Genomic DNA, 26,414 nt, shown 5'->3' with positions numbered 1-26,414 from the left:
CTGTTAACTTTAGATTTGTAAGGTCCTTAGGTTCAGGTCTGTCCTGCAAGGAGGATTCTCTTCTTGCAGGCCTAATCTTTTAGAATAATCGCTTACAGTTCTGTTAAAAGTTTTTATCCCCGTACATATTTCTTTGACTTCTTGCTTTTTTTTTGTCACACTGTAATGTTTCAAATCATCAAGGAAATTTTAACTTCAGACAAACGAATGAATACAGCATGCACATTTCAAATGAGGATTCCATTTAGGGGAAGAACAATCCAAATCAGCTTGGTCCTATGTGAAAAAGTAATTGCTCCTAAAACTGACAACTAGGCCACTGTATATAAAAAGCAACAACTGACATCAGGCATCTGTAAGAACTGGCAGTGAGCTTTTACATCACTGTGGTGAAACGTTGGCATAGTGTTCTGTACAGAATTGTTTTAATTCAGCCTCAAGACATTGGATTATTAACTTGCCACATAATCCTTAATCCTTAGAAATGGCTTTGTAACCGGTTTTCAGAAATATGTCAGTCAGTGACTTTGTCTTGTCATCTGATGTTAAATTGCTTTAGATTGGGGCATGATGTGTTGCTTTGAGCATGCCTACTTTTTGTGGTCAGTCATGATCTATTTAAGTGATTTTTTGGTTCTATCGTCTGTCTTCCTGGGTGTGGCTAGCCAAACCCAACAGAAAAATGTGATTAATCAAAAGGGTCATTATATTTTCAATTAAGGCCAGGTTGTTTAGGCTAGGTTCTTGCTAATTTGTGAAGCCTTGTGAAGCTAATTTCTGAAGCCTTAAAGTCTGACCAAAAAGTAAAATCAAAAAAATATGTAAGCGGCAATATACCTGTATATTATCTTATGCATACAGGTTCCGTATACATAAAATAATAATAACAATGGAAAGGAAAAAGCAGACAAGAGGCCACCTACAGTATAACTGGTAAACATCCCAGTCAAAAGTCAAGGGTTTTAAGTCAAGGCTTTTATGTTATGAACCTTCTTCTTCTGACATCTATTATTTAAGAAGAAGCTTTGCTGGGAGAAGACTCTTTAGCAGCATTGATGATTTCTCTGTACTATAATAGATGTTTTGTAGGGAATGGTGGGGAGGGAGGTGCTAGCACAGCCCTGTAATTCAGCAAAGTTCAGGAAACAGATGTGTGGTGCCCTGTGCAATCCTATTCTTAACATTCTTACCTTGTCTGTCATTAAAAGATCCACCATCCCCTCATTTCTTCTTTTTTTTTGTTGTTGACATGGACAGGTTTAAGGCTCTTGAATTTAAACCCTTTTTTCTTGTCTTTGGTTTAGCTTGAGCCGCTTTGGATATCAGGTTTGCAGCCCTTATCGCTCCAGATTACGGATGCATGACTTTCAAAAATAACTCCTCTGGTTGGAAATTGTTCATGCTGAGCACTGATAAGTAATTGAATCAGTGTGATACTAGAGACCTGCTGCTAGTATAGCCGATACTAAAGCAGGACAGCTTGCGTATCTGAACAGTTATTTGAATGGAGGAAGTGTTTGAACAAGCCAAAAGGCTGCGATACAACTTCAAAAGCTTGTTTGAGGCTATTTCTGCAGTCAGCATGAAACATCACATGAATGTTTTTTTAATCACGAAATGCAAATTCTTTATTAAAAATGTTTTTTTTTTCCATTTCCTGTCAAGGACAAATCTACTACTTGTGTAATTTAGACCTTAGCTATCAGGCAGTTTAAAAATTTCATCATGCCTCACCTCACATTGATTCGACCATGAAACCATTTAGATTAAACTGACCCTCATTTGCATTCTTTTATGTTCTTGTCAAATGTTTTTTGCTTTATAGTTTATTATCTCAGCTTTTTTATATATGATCTCAAAGTTTATCTGTTCTTACTTTTAAAGATATTTCACTGTCACGAGCTCTTCAAGATAAAGGAGTTTTTAAGAAATAAACATAACTTTCTTTTGCAGCTGATATCGACAATCTGAACATCTGCTATGTACTGAGGGGCGAAGAAAATGCTACTTTGGACCTCTTTCACTTCTCTGTTGAGGATAACGGTAAGAGTTTTTACCATTTACCAGCTAGCAGCTACTTTAAGTTGCATAATATCCGATTTCTGGTGAATTTATCAAAAATGAATTGAAAGAAAGAGATTACTTAAATTAAAAGACTATAAGGACTTTTCTTCCTAGGGTAAATATTTATTAAAAACAAACAAATCAACCACAAATTAACACGTAATTTAATGTAGAAAAGAAAATAAAGTTTATTTGCTACTGAGAGAATCTTAAAAAGCTTTATAGGAAGAACAGCATTACAGAGATGGAAAAATCAAACACCTAAGGTATGAACAAAACAGACCTAAAAAGATCAAACTTTAAGCAAAGAAAAAAAACAGAGACAAGATAGAAATGATAAACCAGTCTTTAACAGTAATGTTTTCGGCTGCGACTCCCAATAGCTCCTGTGTATTTTTATTTATTTTTTTTATTTTTTCGACAGTTGTTTTGAGAGTTGATGAGCATGGAAACTAAATGCTGCTTTGCCTTGTTTAGTCCTCATCCCAGAAACACAGAATGAAAACACCTCTGCTGACCCAAGGAGGGAAATGATTCACAACTGATGTTGAGCAGCAATAGGAGTTTAGTTGTGGTTAGGAGTAACTATAAATAATTGCAATAGCTGAAAGCATAAGTCCAGCACTAGCGTCATCTGATCACGATGATTCTATACATGTACAGAATAAACACAGATATATTCTTTCCATTATATACGAGTTTATTAACAAAAGAATTGAACACTGGTGCAGAGAGACATTGTCAGGCTGTAGCAGGAGTTCTTGTGGGTCTTTTTGGCCTGTGGAAGCATCTCATGGGTACCAGCAGTCTAAGCGGTTTGTGGTCTCTGAGGGAAAAACATGAGCGTGGGAGAAGTTCAGAGAGGCCATGGAAAATGACTTTTGCATGACTTCGAGGTCTTTTTGTGCTACTTTTTCAGTAGCGTGAACTGCATCGTTTGTGCAGTTGTTGAGTATCAACAATGATCGTAATAACAATAATAGTGTTTTTTACATAAGCAAAAAGGCACAATAGTTTGAAAAGTAAAAAAAATAAATAAATAAACGTAATTTGTGGTTAAAATATAGAAGTCAGCTGACTTGGACAGGAGAGCAAACAGCCTTTAGACATTAATCCTTAGAGTTTGCCTAATTTTACTGGGTCTCTTTATTACTTTCTCAGTCTCAGAAAGTTCTTCATTGTAACTAATTATGGTGATCAACTGGTAAGTCAGCTGCTAAGTATTTTATCCCTTCTCATAGTAAAACTAGTTTTTGTAAATTTTTGGTCAAACTTAGTAGTGAAGTGATCAGATACTTATCTGATAATTATCTTTTGTGATGCCAATCAAACAAGTATAATTTTTATAGCTCTATAAGTTAATGAATCATCCCCATTAATAATAATAATGTTTGTGTACATGTACATTTCACAAAAAATTGCAAATGTTTTTTTTTTTTTTTTACACCTTTTTAATGTGAAAATAAATTTAAAGTTCTGACAGCCAGGTAGATTTAAGATATAAGAAACATAAGCCATAGATTGTAACATTAAGGCTGACTGTAGTTTATCTTTTGTCAGTATAACAAATGTGAAAAGGAAACTATTGAGCATTGTCACTATTAAATATGCATCAAAGTGCTCTGCCTTTTACTTGTAAAACCAGAATCAAATTTATTCAATTCAGGTAAACACTGTCATATATATTTTCCAGTTATGCTCAAGATATGAAAATTTAACAATCAGCATATTTTATTGAATATACATCCCTACTGTGTGCATCTTCCTGCAAAGAAATCATCTTACAATAGCAGCCACTTTGTTATTTATTGAGACATTAAGAGGTGTGTGTATCTGTTTGACATCAGTAAATTACAGGAAATAAGTACAAATACTTTGAACATCACAAGATAAAATCACAAGTAAATCAAAATGTAGAGTTAGAAAATTGCTTGGTAAAAGCATAAAACACTCAATGGAAAGCTAAATACATTAAGAGAAACAAGAAGTATAATTTAAATTAAGCAACGATGCAAACAAGCATAGGAAAGGAAAAGAAACTGATACCCTGTAGGTTTAAACATCTTTCAAAACAGGCTGATTTTGGAAGGCTTTTTATATTTGAGGATCTTTATAAGTTATAAAAATAATGATTACTTTGATCAATAAAGCAATACATTTTAATGACCAAAACAAAGAAATAAATCACTGAATTTCAACATAAAGCATTTCACATAATCTCCCTCTGTGGATTAATTTTATCTTTAATCACTTCAAAGCTGCAACCCCCTATTTTTCTGAATAATAATATTATAAATTGCATTTCTATAGGTTGGAACGTGCATCACCTTGCAAAAAGATTTGGATGCATAATGCATATGCTTTGACCTAAACCAGGGATCTTTAATATAAACTTTAATAAAAAAATAAAGCCAAAGTAAGAATTGTCTACAACCACAAAATCCATTAAAAATAAGTTTTGTTTTGTAAATATATAAAAAATGTTTCTTTGTTGTACAATCTTGGAAATTTTGAATTATTTTAGTTCTGGTAAAAACTGAAACTTTTTAAGCGTGAACCAAAAACATTTGTAGGATTAAACCAACTGACTTTTTTCAATTTTAGAATGAACTTAAGAGAAATAAGTACAAAACTCATTTGGACTGAAAAAAAATATTATCTATATAATTATTTTGAGCAAATTCTCTTTAGGATTTCCATAAAACCAAACAGAGGAAACCAGATGCTACCTGAATTATCCAACTGTGGGAGAATAAAGGGTACTTCTGTTTTGTTCTATTGTAATTCTAATGTTCATATTCATTCATTGTCCTCCTGAGAGGCTGCACAGTCTCAAGTCCTGTGCAGCCTCTAACATGTTTCATGGTTTATTTTCTGCATTTACCTCAAACCAAATCTAGGCTAACTCTGACCAGCTTCTATGTCATTGCTAAGGAACAACATCTGAGTGGCAAGTGGTGTAGATATAGAGCAATACAGCTGCCCGTGGTTCGATTCCTGACCTAGGGATTCTTCTGCATGTCTTTCACCCTTCTCCCTCTCTCACCATTTCCTGTCTGATTACTCCCAATAAAAACAGTGGCACAAAAACTGAGTATGAACCATATTCACCTCATAGCGAGTGTGAGGGGGTGCTAAAGTGATGGCAGTAAACACATTTTAGTCTGCATTTTTGTATTTAACAGCTGTTTGTATGTGTGTAAATGATGTGATAAATTACAGAGGCACAGCACTGATTAGGTGCCTCTCTGCTCCTTTACCTACACTCTTTTTACTTACCCACTCACACAATACATTTTTTTTTAACACAAAGGCTTTCTTCTTGCCACTTTTCCATGAAGGCCAGCAGATGGACTACTAACAGGACAGTAGTTGTCATGTGGACTCAAACTCCCACCTTAGCTGTGAATCTCTGCAGGTCCTCCAAATTACCAAGCGCCTTTTGGCTGCTTCTCTTAATAAGGCTCTCCAAGCTAACCTGTCTTCAGATGAATAGATATATCTAGAGAACAGTTGGATTTATACTCAAGTTAGGTTACAAACAGTTGGAATTTATTTAGTGATTGTGACATATGTGTGATCTCAGAGTAAAGGTAGTTAGATAGTATAGCACTTGACACATTTCAAATTTTTACTAAAAAACATATGTCACTTTCCTTTCACTTCTTAATAGTTAACAATTTTCTGTTTATTTATTTATTAGTGTATTGATTCTGTCATTGTAGAATCAATACACTAACATTTGTACTTGTAATAAGAGAAAATATAGAGAAGCTCATGTTGTGAAGATAATTTTGGTATTGATAAGTATCAGTTGAAGGTTCCTTAATTAGACAAAACATATACATCCGTCCAAGCTCCTCAGCTTGATAAAAATCTAAGCATACTTTTGCAGGTGTGTACCATTTAGTTTAGTGTTAGTATGTGTGAAAAAAAAGTTAATTTGGCAGAACATAAAGTTACACATGCTTTAATGAACTCCAGATATGCGAAATCATTGCATTACATTATGTGGTCACATGCATAGTTGGAGGGCACCTCTTATGCTGTGTGAGAAACTTCACAAACACACCCATAGGGCAATTAGTGCAGAACCTTTTAGTCACACGACATCATGTATCACTGGGCACATAATTAAAGGTTAATACCGGGTTCATATGTAATTTCTTTTAATTTGTTGGGTCATCAAAGTTGCATTCTTTAGTAAGACATAGAAATGTGAATCTGGCTTAGATGCTAATATGTTTGCCAACAGTTTTAAAAACTCTAGATGATACTTACAAAAGTTGAAAGTTAGATATGTTCTGTCTTTAATCATAGACATGTTTTTTATTTGAATAGAAGCTTTTCTCCACCATTATTTTTAGACATTTGCCTAAAGGCAAGTGTTAGTGCATAACAGAATAACCATTTTTTTAAATGCAGCTAAAAGAAGAAATGTTATTGACCATGCAAGTAAATGCTTATATTATTTTCTTTTCCTCTCCTGGGGCAATATTTTGGTTAAATCTGGAAGGCTTATAAAATGAAATAGCCAAGGCCATGATTTTCTCTTTACTGTGCCGTCTTTGTCCTCTGTAATCCTCTCAAGAGTTTAAGCAAATTTGTTCTGCATTTAAAATTTGCAGAGGAAAACAACATTTTTAGATACGTTGTTAATATTTTGTGAGTCAAAGCTCATCATTTTAGAGGAAGCAAGGATGATGCAAAACATAAATATACACCTAAGTGAGGTTTCCTGTTATGAACAAGATTAGTTTGATCACTGATCCACACTTGTGCGTTTTCAAGCTTACGCAGGCAATCCCACACAAGCACAAACAGTGCGAGCATGGAGGGGCTGCCGCAGGCTGAGGGGCGGTCAATGCCTCCAGCACAAAGAGGTGTTTGATATTTAAGAGCCCAGGCAGCATTGTGGGTAATGAGAGCCCTAGGCGTATGAACTGGGCAAGGCTCTGAGGGAGCCGCTGGTAATTATGTGGCCCTATTACAGACGAGGAGTGGCAGGAAAAATGTTCTCCATCAGGTTAAGAACACCTAAGATCTCTGTTGCTAATTCTGATGGATTTTTCACACGCTTCAGTTTGAGATGAGTTGTGAAGTTCACTCACTGTAATGTGAGGGAAGTGTATGCAAACACAAATCAGTTGTAACATTTATTTGGCAGTGGGTGTTTGGATTTTTTATTTTGCTTGGGACCATATTTGTTGTAAATCAGCTATACATTAATAGGTTGAGTTAAACATATTTATATATAAAAAAAATAAGATTGAAAGGTTGGTGGATTTTATCAAAATGTTTAAATGCAAACTCTGCCCAGAATGTTTCTATAAATGCTTTTGAACCCTGAGAAGTTAGAATGAATAAATAGATCAATAAATGTGACATGGCAAAACCAGGAACAAGTTGCCAGAGTAGGAACGTAGAAATAATATAAAAACCATGAATTTCTGAAAAAACAGTGATTTTGTTTTTTTGCAAAATGTATTAGTTGAAGTCTTAAAGAACCCACCCCAGTTTTTGAAAGGAACACGCTAATCTAATTAAAATTGCCACCAGAACATTTTAAGCTTTCCACTTGCCGCAAACTTTCTCCAGAGTTCATGTACAACATGCAGATGGGTTCAGGCTTACAGTCTTACAGACCTCAGAGACGATAACATCTACCGTGACAATACCAGTGGAAAGAAAACATGCCAGGACTACCTATATGATGGGGACTTTTCAGTTTGTCATGGAGTGAGTTTTGGAAATTTTCCTGCTCTTAGAATACAATTACAGTAAAATTGCTTAATGGAAACATGCCAATTTAAAAAACTTCACATTTTTCAAGAATTTTTTTTGCGCTAGGGTGAGGTGGAGTTTCAACCATATTGAAATAGATGCATTTCGCAAAACTGCAATGAAAACACTTTGTTTTGCATCACATGAGTCATTTGATCGAAAGCTGGATGTTACTACTGGTACAAACAAGCGGCAGGAAGTGGTGAAAGGAGGATTGTTTGTTTTGTTTTGTTTTGTTTTTTTGGACAATGTGCAGCTCACAGCATCACATAGTTCATACAAAGGTGTGTGTCATTTGAAAGTATTAAATTCATAGCTCGTCTGGAAAAATGTCGCATACGTAGCCGCTCCCAAGAGATTTGTAAGGGATTTGTAACTCCAACCCCAGAATAATGTCTCCTCTGATGGCTGGTAGATGATTGGCGCTTGTTCCAGGGCTAAAATGTGAATACATCTCATGTAACTCTTTTGAATGACTTATACCTATAAGCTATAGTTGCTTGGCTTATTTTAAACAGTCAGTGCATACTAGTATTACACTTAAAAAAGAAAAAAGGCTCAGGTATTTTAAACAATGGGAAAACAATACCACATCTTGAAAAATGTCTTAATTTTGAAAGATGCATCAATCCAGTCAACCATGTAAGTAAAAAAATGACACTAAATAAATACTGTATACAGTATATATTGTATTTTGTTTGTATTCCTTTTAAGATCTAAGAAGAAAATTCCCACCAAAATCTCTGACTATATACAACAGAAGATCATGTACAATTTTTTTCTTTAAACCCGTACCGCTGACTGCAAACAAGATTGATTGTTCCAGCAGAATTCTTTCATCCCAGCAGCAACACCCTCTGCTCCCATAAGTACCAGCACTTCATCTAGATTTACATATCCACCTAAAACTCTAATTGCCTCCACTAGATCTGCATTTCATCCACGTTGCACTGCACGCAGTTCACATTATATGAATTCTTTATTCAGCCTTAATAGTAGGAAAATGCGTTGTGTATGACTTTGCAAGTGTTAGAGGACTAATTATCACCAAATCTTCTGCAAGGACAATTTTTCCTTATCTGTTTTGTTTGTGCTTGATAGATGGAGAGTAGATCTGTGTTATTGCTGTGAATATGTTCTCATGTCTTCAAAGGGCCTTTTTCCCTCCTTCTTAAAAGCAGTCCGAGATAAAATGTCAAGATAAAATGTCTGCCCCTTTATTAGCCCCCCTTTCTGTTAAATAAGAGTGACAAATTATCTTTGTGCATACAGATTTTCTTTCACAGGTTAGAAAAAAGTTAATATTTCAAAAACCTGACTAACTTTCTGACTCTGAGAAGAAAAAAAATACCTATTTCTTCGCTTTAGGCTCAGATGTTGGAAATCCTTTGCAATAATTTGTCTGAATAAAAATGTAAATTGAAAAAGCTAATTTAGTTCTGAAAGGGAAGCTCTTCAGGTGAATTGAGAAATGTTTTTGTACCTCAGTAAATCATACCATTTGGGTTGCTAACTCACATTGAGATAAACAGTTTTATATTGCAAGAGATTTCATATTAGGACATGCAGGATACTTTGGTAACTCATGTAAGAAGATGATATAAATACCTAATGGCCGGGGTTTGAAAAAAAGCAGAACAGAGATTACGTTAAAACACAACATTCAGTCCGTTAAGATATTAGGTTATCAGGCTTGATATTTATTTCGTGATTATTAATAAGTTCTCCCCTGAACACAGCAGTGGTTGATGAGCTAAATTAAACTTCTGCTCTGAGTCGATCTTTGAGTCACCTTTTCTTTTATTAAGTGAACTGAAATGCACTGATTATGCAACAATAATTACTGAGATCATTAGTTTGAATACATTTTGTTAAGTTTTTTATTTTTTAATAAATTTACAAATGTTTTGGATCTTTGAATATTTTGATGAGCGCGTCAGAAGAGGACGCGCTGGTTTCAGCCTCTTGGCGGTGTTCAATTTGTCACCTACTGACGAGATCAACTCAAAACCCTGAGCGATCGACGTATTGAGCAACCCTGACCTAGATTGCCGGGTAGAAGTTTACAAACTCATCAACGGCATGAATGTCTTGTTCATTTCAATTGATGAATTGGAAACATCTTCTTCCCAGGTGGAATTATAATATCACACATATCTGCTATTAAATTAAGCAAAAAGATTTTCTCCATTTACCATGATGATTATGGGTTCACCCACACTACGTTTTTTTGCTGAATGTCCCATACCACTTTACAAAGAAACACTTTTTGTAGTCATCAACCACATTTTGGTGGTTTGAACTGGACATTTGACATGGTGAAAATGTTTTAAATAATTATTAAAAAAACCCAAAATAATATTAGCCATGCACTTATTGAGTATACAAACCTGCTACTTACAATGTAAATGAGTGTTAAGTGCACTTCTTTCCAAAAGTTGAAAATAAGTAATGTTACTCACAATAAACAAAAGATCCAAAACATTAGATAAAGTTTTTGTTTTGTTTTGCTTGCAGTGGCTAGCATCAATTAAACCCGCCAAAAACAGACATTTAAACGAGCTGTCACCATGGTTACAAATGAGCCAGGTTAATATGCTTACCTTTTCCGTAGTTAGCCTCTTTCTGTTGTTAAATCACTGTGCACTGATCTGTGTCGGACCAAAAGGTAATACGTCAGGATTCAGTACAGAGAAACGCATCCTCTGGCTATAGGAGCAAATTCTCTTTATCTGTCTGAATTCAGGAGTTTACTGTCACTCTCTCCTCTCAGCTGAGCTCTGCTCTCTTTATTCTCTTCACCACCTTTCTCATCCCTGTTTCTTTTTTTACACTTTCAGTCTTAGATGTTTGTTCATTGTGATTTATTTATTTTCTGTGCTTTTAAAGTGCTCACCATCTGTGTTTGTTGTATGTTCGCTTTTTCAGTGCTGTTTTCGCCCGTCTATAGCCACCAGTTCAGTGACATGCAGTCTTATTTAATGTTCCAATCTTGTTCAGTTAAATTTCCCACTACGCTTTTATGACTTATGATAAGTGTTGACTCTGTTTCAGTCACCAGCTATTGGATATAAAATTAATGTTTGTCTGTGCTTGCTGTGTCTGTCTCTCAAAGAGTGGATGACTTTCTCTCTTGTAGGATTATGGCACAATCTGCTATGTTACTCATAATTATTTGCATTTCATTACGACCTTGAGATGAGAGAGTCAGACTTTGAGAGTTGTGTAGGGATTTTTCATCACTTTAATCATGTGCGACTGGGATTTTCTGGTGCCTGACAACCAATGTTTGATTTTTCTACACTGATGCTTAAAATTATTGCCAAAAAATGTTTGCATTCATATATTTTTCTGTCTAATTACCACACCCTATGATGAGCAATGGATCTGGACTCTATTCATCTTTAAAGCTATTTGTTTTTGCTAAATAACAGTTTCATCTCAATACATCACAATATCATTGAAAAGCTCATTTATTTCAGCAATTTAATTCAACGAATGATAGTGATATGTTAAATGTAATCATGACACACAAGACGAGATATTATTTCAAACATTTATTGCTGTTTAATCTGATTTTATTATATTACAACAAATTAAAATCAAAATGCAATGTCTAGGGAAATTAGAATGTTACAAAAAACTATTAAAATAATAGAGAAATCTGATGGTGGTGCTGTGGTGGCGGAGGGTTAAGCACAACCCACATGTAGAGGCCTTAGTCCTCAACGCAGCTGTTGCAGGTTTGATTCCTGGCCTGGTGATCTTTCCCACATGTCTTCCCCCTTCTCTCATTACCCACTTTCCTGTCAATTAACTATCAAATAAGGGCCATTAGAGCCAATAAAACCTTTTTTTAAAAAAAAAAAAAAAAGAAATGTTAGCTGATGTCTACATAATCATAATCACAAAGAAGGTAGATCACAATGAGTCATTGTTAAAGAAAAGAAGGGTAGGGGAGTTGTGTTTTTTAGTGTTGGGTTTAAGCTAAACTCTATGGAGTCCTGTGAAGAAAAAGATAAGAGATAACACAGCCAACAAAGCAAATGAGCTAAAGGTCACTAATAAAACAACTTGGACTCCCTTGACATCTGAGCACAACTACAAACTGATCATCTTTATTTCATTGCAGTAAATCCATCTGACTTACATCCTGCCCTTTTCTTCCTACTATTTGTGATCATTTGAAAGGATTCACATATAATCCCTCTTCTTTGCTGTTTTTCTCTTTCATCTATCATCTAATTATTTCTGGTCTCCTTTTTTGTCATTTATAATGAATTCTAGCTGGCCAGTAAGTCATACTTCAAACTCTTAAGCATTGTAATGTAAGGTAATGCTACGTTTGCATCAGTCTGTTCACAATACAGTATAGAAGTACTCAGTGGTTTTGAGCTATTTTTGGAGACATACCTCATTGTTTGCAGGTCAAATACTTCAATATATATATATTGCTAAATTTGCTATGATATCTGAGAACAATGACAGCAGAAAAGAAGTGAAAACGGAAAGCCAAAGCTGTCAGTTGGTATTTTATCATCTTGGGTCAAGTTTTAGTCTCAGCAGTGCCGATAATGGGCTACATTAAACTCATCCCTCTTTTAAATAATAAAGTGAAGCCAATGGGAGATCCTGGAGTGGTGGCTCTGTAATGAGCACTCCTGTTGGAGAGCACACAATTTTATAGGTGTCGTCATTCATCCGACACTATGAAGGCATGCATAATGGACATGCCGTAGCTTCTGCATAGACGAACGATAAATGTGCATACAGCTATTCTTAAGTACCTGAAGGAAGTCACTGCTTCCTCCTCCCCGAGGATTTCCCCTCTGAGCTATGCCTAGGGTCATAAACAGCTGTCTTTGTAGACATGAGTGGAAAAACCCCACGGTTATTAAGTGTATCACAGGAACTTCAAAGGAGTGAAAGTTTCTCTGCCTCAGATGTCACTTTCTTATGGTTTTTTGTGTCCAAGATGGCTTAAGGTGTCTCAGCAGCAAAGTCATGCCCAATGGCGATTGGATACAGGTTGGAAGCAATGCATTATTCCGTCAGACACCACTTTTATCTCCTGCAGTTGAATTGGTGCATGCTTTGGGTGAATGCAAGTGGGATTCACTTCCTTTATGCCCAAAAGTGCATATAGTGGGATAAACAATAAAATAAATATCGTATTCACCTCTAGATTTTGTTCGGTTTGAAGTTCTAAGCAGTGATTCAAGTTGTGAAGGGAATGATCAAACACAGTATAAATGATGAAACAACATCTAAGCAAATTAGAAGTTGAGAGAGTCAAGACTGCTGAGATTCTTATAAAATGCCAACCAATTAAACTATAAGAAATGCATAATTTGATTATTTTGTTTTGATTATATCAATGTACTTAAATCTGGTGAGTGCACAAAAAACTCCCATTACCTCAGGGCAGGTTCGCCAAACCTTCGAAACCAGTTTGTCTTCATATTTTTTTTCTCTACTCCAACAATGATGGCATTACAGGTCTGGAGTCAAGCAGAAAATGAGATTTGAGCAAGAGTCTATCTGGATTTAGTGTTGTACTTGTAAAATCTTTTGTGCCTCTTTTGATATTGAAATATTGATGTCTTAGCAGAATGTGTAACAAAAAACTTCACATGCTTCTCAGAAAGTTTTTATAGTGAAAAAACAGTTAGAGTGCTGGTGGTAACTTTCTTTGCTTGCCCGATACATTTAGTTTCTGGAACAGATGCACCACACCAACACCTGCAGCATAGATGTACTGTACAAGAATAGCACCACTGTGCTACACGATATTTTCAATTTATATAGGGAGCACTTTCCAATGTAACCACACTATAAAGAAAAAGTAAAGAAAGTAAATGCATCATCATTCATTTTTAGCACATTTTTGAGAAACTTTTGACTTAGTTGCATTTAATTATTTGATATCAACTTTATGTCTGAAATGTAAATGTCTTGTCAATGTGGAGCCTGTAGTTCTTCATTCAGTCCCTGATAGGAACAGCTTAAAGCAATCCAGCAAAAAGTGAGGAGATGTCACAAGTGCACAAGCTTATGAACACACAACTGACAACAGATTTTATACATCCTTTTTATCTGGAAGTGACGACTCCCCCTCTATGAGTGTTACATACATGTTGTATTTTCTGAAGATTCTTGAAAGAAGCCTTCTAAGAGAATTTGAACTGAACATTTAACAAGAATACTCCATGATAATTATTTCTGGTACTCATGCTGTACCCACTTTGTATTGTTCTGACAGCAAATGTAACAAACAACAGTTTTAAGGAAGTGATATCTATAAGCAACTGAACTCATAATGTTAGAGAAATAGCAGGACTGACTCCACAGAAATTTTGTAATTGCCTGTGTCTGTTGCTTCACCATGCAGAGGGAACATTTGCTACTGAAGTTGATCCTGAATGTCATTATACAATTAATATTTTATATTTAATTTGCTCATTTAATTCTTTTGTTGTCTAAAGTTTTACAGAAAGTATCCATACCTTCTTAAAATCACCTTACTTCACAGCATGATTATAACCATAAACTTCCCTGCATTTTATTGATGTTTTGCATAATTAATAAAGTAGTGCATAACTCTAAAGTAAAAGGGAAAAATGCATGATTTTATTTTTTTTTCCTAAATGAAATGTCTGATATCTTGATTTACATTTAAAATTCAACCCACTAAAGCTCAGTGGGATTGGAAGGAGAGTGTAAAGAATAATTTTTCTAATTTTTCCACAGGTTATTAATAGGATTTAGGTCTGAGTGTTAATTGCGTCGTCCTAATGTTTTGATAGAAACCATTCAAATGTAGTTCTGCTGTATGTACATTTTCTTTGTTCATCTTTGAAAGATGAACATCTGTCCCTGCCTTTTTGAAGCTTTTGACAGATTTTCTTCAGATTTGACCTGTGTTTACTTCAATCCTTCAGTCAACTCTAGTCAGCCTACGGGGCCTTGAAAAAGTATGGCAAGGCACCATGTTTCTGAAAAGTGCATGTTTTCCACAGTGATATATTTCTGTTTCTATATATTAACTGTCAACTTTACATAACTACTTTATTATTACTCACAATTACCAGAAATGTTAAAATATAATCTTGTCCCTTCTCCATGTTGCAAACCAAAGTAGACATGACTTATATGGAACATACGTGTCAATTAATGTCACTGTGAATATGGAATAACAGTATTTCCCTCAATGGACTTACGCATCTTGAGTGACAGAAGACTGAAAATAGAGTGGCCTTGGAATTTATATTAAAAAAATATTGCTGATTTGATGCTGTTTCTTTCCTCTTCAAACATCAAAGTTTTTCTGATGTTTATTTTATTACAAAGATTGTTTATCAAGGCCAACAGCAAAGCAAATTTGCAAGATTTCATTTTCTTTTTCTGATATAAATAAAAACATGTTGAAATTGCATCTAGAGCAGGAAAGAACCGATATTCATATCTAACTAGAGACATCATTCACCACATGTAGTTTCTTTCTGGTGAAAATGGGTTGTTTTCTCAAGATTTTTTAGTTCTGTAATTCAATTCTGTATAGCTGTCCACTGGGGCAAAACTTAATTAAATGAGAACATAGACAGTGAACCATATTTTAAAAGAGAAAAAAAAAAAAAAACATCTTTTAGGCACTTGAAAGGGAGGTGAGTTTAAGTCTTCTAGCTCCATCACAGCATGAAACCTTTTCACGTTCCTGTGCAGGAGGGTTTCATGCCTTTTAATATTAGGGCTTTTTAGTTCGAGGCTAATCTCATCTGACATTACAGCACTCAGTATTAACTGGGTAAAGTACATCCCAAGACATTGCAGAGACAGTGGCAGTCAGACATCAGATATTTTCTTTTAGGGTTTCTCGGGGGTGCCGTGATCCTTGGAATTTGTCATACAGAAGCAATGATCTCAAATTGGTCTGAGAAGAAAAGGCAAAGAAAACAAACCTGTGTGCTGAATTTTTCTCAGTAAAACCTCTAAAAGGAACGTGGAGAGTGCTTTTTCCCTGCATTGAGAACAATTTCAAAGACATCTTCTGTGTATTGTCAGCACACGTGAGAGGTCTTTCATCCCTTTAAATGGCTGGAGGAATGAGGCGTTCTGTAGCCTGCTGCTTCAGATTCCTATTGTTTGTGCACAGCCTCTCGCCCCTACTGAGAGGTCACGAAAAAGGAACATACACACAAACAAACTTCAGCATAGACATGAACTAAGATGTGTGTGTCAGTTTACAGGGCATTCAGTATCATGGGTGAAAGCCAGGGTTGCAGTTTGCAGTGTGGTTGAAATCGGAGCGATGTAAACGTGTGCAATTCAGAATGTGCAGCTGATACATAAAACTTAAAGTTGGCCTGAAGGCCTTTCGAGAGGGGGATACATGACCTCTGATTATATTAGCAGTCTCCTCACCTCAGCATGTTGTGGATGTGTCTGCCAGGCTGGAAAGTGCTGAACTTTTCACCTCTTCTGTGTGTTTTAGCACCATGTCAGCAAACCATGTTAGAGCTTTATTCTGTAAAAAAAAAAAAGAAAAAAAAAGAAAAGCTGAGGCAAACGGGTGTTGACTGCGGAGATGGATGAAATCATCTTTGCTCTTAATTATGGATGTGACAGAGCAGCACCACCCTGTTTGCACTGGGATTACCGAACAACAGTTCTGCCCGGCATCACTTTATGACCTTTTATGATGAAGATGCAGTGCAATCTACTACGTTGGCATAAAATCTTTCATTTAGAGAAAAATCTTGTAAAACAAACAGATATGAAATTGATGCTGTAGCTAAAGGTAATATCTATATGATGCTTAACGCTATCACATGGAGACATATTATTGGTTTGTATCTTCCCATAAACACAAGCTGAGATGTTTTATTTTATCCTTTGGTGTTAATTCAGACTTTTGTTTTAATTATGGAATTAGTTGAATATTTCATATAATTAAACTACCAAAAATATTTACAAAAAAAATTTGCCCTTATTGTAATATGTTGCCACACCAATCTCTGTTCTTCTCTGTATTCTGTACAAGTTCATCATAGTAAATTAAGACATCATCAAAAAGTTAATTCATTTTTCTAATTCAGTTGAAAATGTGAAGCTTAAATATGTAAACCTTTGAAGGTCATTCCCAAAGAATCTGGTTATTCAGAGTGAATGATAAAAACAAATTAATGGAAATTTGAGTGGATGGAAAACATATGCTTGAAAAATGTGAATAAGGTTCATGATTGGCCAGCAAACTCATCTGACAAACGATGAAGCATTGCCAAAAAGAGGATGAGAGACACTAAGCTGTGTGTTTTATTCTGGGAAGTCTTCATAGATTTCAGATTCATTATGCTCTGTACTGATTCATGGTTTCTTATGCCATGAATAAAGAAGTAACCAAAGAAAAAGTAAAAAAGAACCAAAACAGAGCTTCAACAAATTACTGCCTTCCCTTTTTTGTGTTTTTTCTGTCATTAGTGGTATGTTCTTGGATCTCTTTATGGTGCAAAATAACTTTCTTTTGATGTTGGAGTTCAGTTTGAATAGTTTCCTTGGCTTTATTTCTACCATCTACACAATTAGACTGACCACCTGGGGTTGGGCATTTTCTGTCGCATCGACTTTCTCAAAGCTTTGCTACATCCCCATCAACCTTGTACTTTTTGGTAAATTGGCAGATGTGGTCTCATGAAAATTAGGCTGTCTCATTCTCTCTTTAAGACAAATATACCAAGTATATTCTTCTCTCTAAGCTTCTTAGGTAGCTCTTGCATTTAACTGCTCTGGTGTTCAGTAAGGTGCACACAAAAATGCCAAGCTTCCCAGTTGAATATTTCTTTTCTATTAGAAGGCTGATTAGCTCATACAAACCTTGAAGGGTCTTTTGATACTAAATCACTTTAAATGCTTACCTTGCAACATAACAAAATTGCAAGAACATTGCCATTTTATTTTATTTTGTCCTTCTTAGATAAAGACGTTTTATTTGTTTACTCCATTTCATTTTAAAGACATACAGATATAAATTAGATTGTTGCATTTTTCAGGAGAAATTATGTTTTAATAAACTGCAAGGGTGCTTAAAAATGGTCTGTTTCAGTATCTGCAAGAATAGGCATTGTTTGCCTTTATACAAAAGCATTAAAAACATCATGATGCCTCCACTTCTTATATTCCCTTTATTAGTGCTTTCTTTTGATTTCCATTCAGTAACAAACCCCCGAGTGTAGGTGGTTAGATTAGATGCACAAAGCGCCATCCTTCCTGCCTACTCTTTTGAAGTGGCAGGTATTGAGTTCCTCTATTAGCCTAGCAGAAAAAAAACACAATTTACTCTGCAACTGTTTTCTTAGATACACTGATTTGTTGGCATGCTTGAATCTCTCAGATGATTATAAAAAGAAAACAAAACACTGTTCAACAGGACTCAATAGTATAGGATCATATGTTTTCTTTTAATGAACGTGTAAACTGCAAACCAAAACTAATTAGAGCACTTTCTCTTCATCCTAATTTCATTATAGTTATCCCCCTAGGTCACATATTCTGTTCTCATAATTTCATTTATATTTAAATATATATATATTTATATTATATTTTAATTTTTAACAAATGCAAAAATGTCAAGACTTAAGTTCACATGAGAAAGCAATTTTATTGATATTTTGTGCAAAGCGTTCTTACAGTTATTTTGTAACATAATTTCAGCTGTATATAGTATTTAACAATATTTAATAATAAAGATGATTTTTGTTTTAATTAATAATTTTATGAAGAAAAAACTATAAGTAGTCTGTGTTATATTGACTATGAACTTGTTTTTCAAATACAGTTGTTTGTAAATAAAAGTCAAATTAATTTCGTTTTTTTGATCTATAATGAAAAATCAAACTAAATAAATCATACATTTCAATTCAGATATTAGTTGCTCAGTTAACCAAGTTATGGGTTATACTTTTTAACCATCTTTTGTTAGTCTTCATTCGACAGTAGTCACTTCAACCTGGTTTATGTCTATTCGCTTATTATAAAAGCTTCACTTGGGTTGGGTATATGTTAATTTTTTTATTTTTTAATTATTTGTTTTCTAGGTGGAAACAAACTTAAAGGACAGCAATTCCACTTGGACTGGGCCTGGATTTCCATGGAGAAAGAGTATTATGTGGTGGATGAGGAAGACAAATTCTTGGAGGTGGTGCTCCAACGAAGAGGATATCTGGGAGAGACGTCATTCATTGGTCAGTCTGTTTGCCTTTATGCCTCCTTTGTTTTATGTCAGCCTTCATCTTTCTGAACTGAGATTTATTGTCTCTGGATTTAGCCATAATAAACAATGATTGATGCAGGGTATATAATATCAGACTAGGCTCTAGGCAGCAATGTCACAATAACTGTCAGATGAATTGCTGTAACCTCTTGGGAAGATATTTATTGCCCCTGCATGAATAACACAAACACCTGCCCTGACTTTTCCCCAACTGCTGTTATCAAGCTAAAAACTTTGGTTTTGTGAATTGGAAGTAATAGGAGATAATTATTAAAACTTATACTCAAATAGACAATCCAACATTATTGCTATAATTTATTTATTTACTTGAGTTTTGAGTTCTCCTCTTTGTTATTGCAATGAGACTGTGGAGCTGACTTTGTAAACATTGAAACTAGAAGCCTCAGAAATGATGGGTCTGAGTACATTTTTTTCCACATGAAAACTTGTGGCCTGTTTTTTTTTTTTAACAAATGCATTCATATTAGTAAGCTGCTATTACATTTTTTTACTAATTAAACTAGCCTTTTCTCTTAAACACACCCTGTGAATTTCCACAGCAAATTCAATTTTGCAATGAGATTAACAATTTTCATGCATCATTTTCGGTAATTCAACTGTTTAGGTGGAAATTGCACAAGATTTTAATTAGACAGTTCCTATTAGTTTAGTACAAACAGTGTGATTTGACTGATGACGGTTTAATTATTCTAAATTTACATAATTTTCATGTGGAAGTTTCAGTAATTAAAATGTGGCCAAGGTAATTTTAGGCTTTTCTGACTCATTGGCAATATTTTATTCATTTTTCTTGAAAAAGGAAAACGTCATTTTCCTGGGGGTTATTAAAATTTGCTTTCAAAAAAGTATAACATAATAAGTTGAACTTTAATCTTATGTTTGGTTTATCAATACATGCATCATATATATAATTTACAACTTATATCTCTTTCATTACAGGTAAGAATTCAGGATAGACTTTAAAAACTAAGCAAAAGAGATTGTAGATTAAATATATTAAATACAAACAAATAAGACATTTCATTTTTGGCGTTATAAGTGTAATACACAAATTTGTGTCCTGAATCTAACCATCACAGATGAATATTTAGGCCTCCAAGATTCACAGTGATTGTTTCAGTTGATCTTAAAAGTATAATTCCTTTTCCCAGGATATATTTTTGGTTTTAAATATTTCACCTAGTGTTGGAAAATAGGTCACGGAGAAGAACCCATAAAACTGAGGAGTATCATGTGAAAGCCAACTTATAATAAGAGCATACCTAAAGATCAACAGTATATTTTTCATCAATCTGAAATATTCTAGAGGTTTCCCTGCAGAACATGCCTGCCGAATATATACAGTATATATACACACACATGCATGTATGTCTCTCTCTCTCTCTCTCTCTCTCTCTCTCTCTCTATATATATATACATATATATATATATATATATATATATATATATATATATATATATATATATATATATATACATATATATATATATATGTATATATATATATATATCACTATATATCTGTATATATCTATATATATATAATATCACAGTATATATCTCATATATCTCAGTTGTACCCAACTACTACTGCTTCAATGCCAATCTAATACTAAGCTTTCTGAGTGGCAGACGTTGGTGATTTGGTGTTAAAAGGAACAGCACAGCATGTTTTTGTGCTTATGTCGGAGTGTTTGTGCAGGTTTGAAGGTTTAAAGGATGATGACGATGCTGTCTCTGAGCACCTCCCTTAGCCTTGACTTTATCATGCTTCAGCTGGTTTGCTTATGAACAAGTAGCAGTTGTAAGCAACTTTTACCCTGCCGCCTCGCATCGTCATTCTGGTCTTTGTAAATCCCGGAGTCCCTTTTAAATATGCCAGTGTGTCAGGGTGTACAATAATATGTATATATATACTTATGAGAATTCACACCACGTGGGACGGTTTGAAGTCTGTCCCTTAAGTACAAATGAGAAACCATGTTCTGATTCTCTGTCTTTGCACAGTTAAAACACATGGTTATCTCTGAACACCCATAGATGGTGCACTCACACACACTCATCCTATTTCAAGACAGTGTTTTAAAAGCAGCATCTAGGTAACACGGCTTTCTGACGAACTGCTGAAACACTTCAAATTGAAACCACTTTCATCTAGGCTGATGTAGCTCACAGAAATTCAGCAGAGGCATAAGTCCATGGCTGGGGTGAAAATTAAACGGAAGTAATTCTTGTTCTGGCTTTAGAAAATTATTACATTTTACTTCATAGCCCAAAGTCTTTTCATTTGTGAAAGCAGGAAACATTGTTGCTCAGATTTTTTTTTTAAAAAGGAAAGAAACTGGTTACTGATATTTAATAGAGATAACAGTGAAATGCAAATTAAAACACTACATTATACATTATACCCACAGAAATATTTAAAAATGCCACTGATTTTTGAAAGAGGTAAATAATGAAGCATATTGAATTATGTATATATATATATATATATACAATATATACTGTAAGTTATATATATATATATATATATATATACAGTATATGTGTGTGTGTGGGGGGGGTTGGGCGTACATGTGTGGGTGTGTGTAGCTGCTGTATAGTGTGTACAGAGAACTTGACAGAACTTGACTATAGCAATTTTTAAAGACCTGACAAATACCCCTTGACTGTACTTGACAATAATGGCTCACTTCTTTCATTGCCTTTGTTGCTTTGATTTAGAGAGCAGAGAATAGGGATTCAAAAACAAAACCACAGTTCCAAGTCACAGGGAGGAATTTAAATATTCAGTCATTGAGTTTGTGATGTCGATAGAATATTTTCACAGAAATATTTTTACAGCACATTGGATTTGTCATAAGGCAATACCTATGAGGTTTAGCTGCTAAGTGCATTGTACAGTATGTACTATTTAAAGGCTTTCACATTAACAAGCAATTAGTATACACTGTGACTTTCTTACACCTTCAACTTTTACACATCCTGTCACGTTATGACCACATTTATCTCTTTGTAATTTTATGATTTTATGTGTATAAGTGGAAGATAATTGAACAGTTTTTCAAATTATCAATGAAAAATCAGAAAAAATGTGTTGAACCCACATGCTCCCACCTCATAAAGCCCAGCACAGCATGCATCACTACATTCTGTCACCAACTTTTACAGCAATTACAACCCTTTTGTCATCACCAGATTTGCAGTGTAGAGGCTGAATCTGCTTATTATTCTCTGCAAATTTTTCTCAATCTCAGTCAGATTGTTTTGAGATCATCTGTGAACAACAATTTCAAGTCTTGCACAGCACTTGACTGTTTAAATGATTCAATTGGAACCATACCTATATGTCTATATTTGTTTTTATGATGGATGTTTGCTAAGTTCACCTGGCATGATGGACACCTAGTATGATGTTACTACCATCTCTCACCATGGTTATGAATTTTTCTGGGTAATGTGTAGTGGGCAAGTAGTTTTTTAGCTAAAAAAGAAGGCTTATTTGTTTTCTCATCTGACTAGAGCACCATGTTTCCTGTGTCCCCTACATTTATTTGTGGACATCTATTGCAAAGTCTTAAAAGAAACAGTGAAATTCAAAAAATTGTATCTGTTGAAAAATTTTAATTTTTGTGTGCTGGTAAAACGTAGTGAAAAATATTTATAAAGATCGAAGATCAACACTCTTAAATAGATAAAGCAGCCAAGGCAAGAATGAAAAACCCACACAGTAATTGCTGTGATTCGGATGTGCGGAGAGAAAGATTGATCGCTCCAGATTCAACGAGGAATATGTCAGGGATAAAATAAAAAGCAGGGAAGAATGTTGCGAGAAGCCTGCTGCTATTGCAATGGTTTGCTGATGAAAGCTTGTGTGGTTCCAAGTAACATTAAAGCAGAGCTTTTTACAGAGACCATCCCAGCAGGTGTACAGGTAGTGAGGATCAGCAGAGAAGGAACACGGGGATAAGATCAAGGTTTAAAGTTGCCCCTGCAAAGCAAAAGCTCAGGTAGGATAGTACTGGACAAGAACGTGTCGATCAGTCTGGATTCTCCTGCTTCTCTTTTTAAACTCACCTTTTTCTCACACTTCTTTCAACAATCAATTAAATCAGTCAGTTCACATACAGCAATACTACACGTGTCACATTATTTCTTTATGAATTTGTGTTTCCAAACCTTTCCTACAAATATCATCGTTTTCTCACCTCCTGACTTTTGCTTTGCTGTCACTCGACTTAACTCTTCTCATGTTTACGTTCTGTCTTCTTCAATCTCTCATCGCCTCATCTCTGGGCATTGAAGACTTCTCCTGAGAAGCTCTTATTCAGACACAACCGCTCCTCTTCACAGAACTGCATCCGTTTGCACAGACTGATTGAGGTGATTTTTCCACTGCGCTTTTATTCTCTTACTATTACAATAATACACTAGTTAATATACAGGTCAGGCATAACACTAAGCCACTGACATATGAAGTAAATAAATCTTATCTGTTCTGAAATTGAAGGCCTCTTTTTGAATGGAGTATTAGGCTCTTCAAAGGGAAGCTTGATGATTTGAGTAACTTTGATGAAATGCTGAATAAATACTTTTTTGAAACTTGTGGGATGTCATGATGAGCATCTGAGGAAGAAACATGGAAACCTATTGCTCGTTGATGCACATGAGAAGAGAAGACTGTTCCGTATGATCCAAGACATGATCTACAGTAGCTAACATTGCTAAAGATGTTAACGCTGCTTCTGAGATGAAGGTGTCAGAATATATGGTGCATCATTGTTTGTTGCAAATGGGGCTGCATAACCTCAGAACAGGCAGGGTTTCCCCATACTGACCCCAGTCTAACACTCCAACAATGGGGATCAAGAGCATCATACCAAAACTACTGAATAATAGATGAAGGTGTCCTAAGCTGATGAATAATATATGTAATAATGTATGGCAAGGAGGCAAGGCAGCAGCAGAATGTTGAGCAATGTTCTGCTTGAAACCTTGTTTCTGGCTGTACATGTGGTTGTGACTTTGATACATATCACCTCCCGACACATTGCTTCATACCATTTAAATTTTTTTGAAAACCTGTATTCCCCCTATGGCTGTGGCCTCTTTTCACTAGTTCAAGATTTGTTGAAAAAAAACCCCAAACTTGCAGGACTTAAAGAAGCTGATGCTAATGTTGTAATGCCAGAAACCGCAACAAAATGTCAGTGGTCTAATGGAGTCCATTCCTTGCTTGGTAAAGGCTGTTTTGCCAGCTAATGGAGAACTAACACACATTTAAGGCAGGTGATCATAATGTTCTGTCTGACCAGTCTATGTTTCTTATTTTTATTCCACCTTTTCTGCAGAACCTCTGCTGTACCATTTAAAAAAGAAACGTTATATTTGCTTACCATCAGCAACTCTTGCTCTCACCCTGCAGCTCACACTTCAAACATTTTAGTTTCCCAGTGATGTCTGTTTAAGATGCAAGGTCAAGCATCCAGTCTGTGTCCTTGAGCTGTGAGGCATCTTCCCCTTTGGACTGCATGAACTCTTTGATTTCAACCAAAAGCGACAAGAAGTGCTTCAAAACTCTTCTCCTTCTGAGCCTCTGGATTTCTGCATCCAATAACAGGTCGCCATATTCTCCTGACAAATCCTCACATAGAGCCTTAAAAATCCACTGTTTGTCTTTGAAGACAAAATGCTACTTAAAATGTGGTGCCAGTTCACACTTTCTAAGCATAAGCTCTAGTTCAGTTCACACAGGTTACAACTGATATTTTTTTGTACACCCACATATTTCCCACATATTTTGAATAAATTCAGTCTCAGTATTGACTAGTTTTAATTCATCAGTCTTTTTAGAAAGCTGTATTGTAAACGAGGGGACCTTTTGCAGCTTACATACATCTGTTTATGACTCTCCTGTTATCTTCATTAAAATGAACTTTATTTTAATTTGGGTAAATTCCAAATAAATCTGCTTTCCATTTAATAGCATTGTAAAAAAGCATTTTAGTTTTTCTGGGGGGTTTTGTCACACTTAAATGTTTCAGATGACCAAAAAAACAGGCATGACACTACCATCTTAATGTTTGACTGTTCGCATGATGTTCTTTTTCTGAAAATCTGATATAGTTTTACACCAAATGTGAAAGTCTTTGTCTTTAGAAGAGCAAATTTGGCAGAGGCAAACTCAGGAATAATTGCAACTTTAATTGATCGAAATGTTCTCCTGCTAAGTATTGATTCAATGTGTTGAATACAAATGCATGTTACACTTTTTCCATTTGTAAATAACAAAAATAAAACTGAAGACCTTTTAACTTTTACAGGCTACTGTAATCTAATGGTCTTTATGAATTCTAAATTTGTAAACAAAAACCGGGAGCTTCAATAAAAAGGTAAAGTGTGGAAAATGACAAAGAAACCTGATTAACTAATTAGAGGAGATATACCATTTGCACACAAAATTAAATTAAGATCAGAATCCCATTTAACACCAGCAGAAGCAAATAATTTGTTATATTATGTAATTTTTGTGATAAATAAATAGAGAACTTTTAAGAGGTGTACTTTTGCCTGGTTATTGTATTTCCTCTGTGGTTGTATTTATTCCAGCCTCATAGTAGCAACTACTATTTGGCATAGTAGTTGCCAAATATGCTGGATGAAGAGAAAATTATATTTCACAGAGAGGAGAAACTTTTGGGCACTAAACTGCCTTTCTACAGTTTTCCTTCATGTGTAAATGAGTTGTATTTACAACAGCATTTTTCTGTTGATGAAATGATTAATCTCACCGCGTAAGAATTTATAGATCACATATTTAAATCTCTCAATAGACAAAAATAAGGTAAGTTTGGAGTATGACAAGTATTTGGGGGATTTTTTGAGCACCTTTTTGTAATTTGAAACATCAGGATCTTTAACTCCTTGACTAACAGTCAGTGTGATCAAAAGTTTGGAGGGAATATATCCTCCTACACAGAGGGAACCTCAATATGACCCACAAACTGTGTCTTTTTTCTCCAGAGAGCAGAATAAGTGTGGAGCTGTGAGACTTCACAGACTTTATGATCAACACTTTCTTTCTCTAAAGGCACATTTTATTCCATGGGTTTTTAAAAAAAATATATAAATAAAAACTGATTATTAGAATGGATTGTGAAAGTAAAAAATAATTATGTAATTTTATATGTTATGGCATAGTGTTAAGAATATTAACTAGTCTTAAATTTAGGTGATAAGGCTGTAAATGATCCATGTTTTGAAAAACAGTGATCCAGGT

The 26,414-nt window shown here is 34.9% G+C and overlaps 1 protein-coding gene across 1 annotated transcript in view; it reads left to right on the top strand.

Annotated features, from left to right (window-relative positions):
- Positions 1-26,414, top strand: part of LOC114153707 (FRAS1 related extracellular matrix 2) — a 69,067-nt gene that overhangs the window by 7,913 nt on the left and 34,740 nt on the right. Inside the window, exons 2-3 of the mRNA XM_028032413.1 lie at positions 1,954-2,043; positions 18,939-19,085. Of these exons, the coding sequence (XP_027888214.1) occupies positions 1,954-2,043; positions 18,939-19,085 (237 nt within the window). The remainder of the gene's footprint in view (positions 1-1,953; positions 2,044-18,938; positions 19,086-26,414) is intronic.

This window comes from Xiphophorus couchianus, chromosome 11 (genome assembly GCF_001444195.1).
Source record: "Xiphophorus couchianus chromosome 11, X_couchianus-1.0, whole genome shotgun sequence".
Taxonomy (NCBI): Eukaryota; Metazoa; Chordata; class Actinopteri; order Cyprinodontiformes; family Poeciliidae; genus Xiphophorus; species Xiphophorus couchianus.
This window is presented reverse-complemented; position numbering and strand designations above follow the sequence as displayed.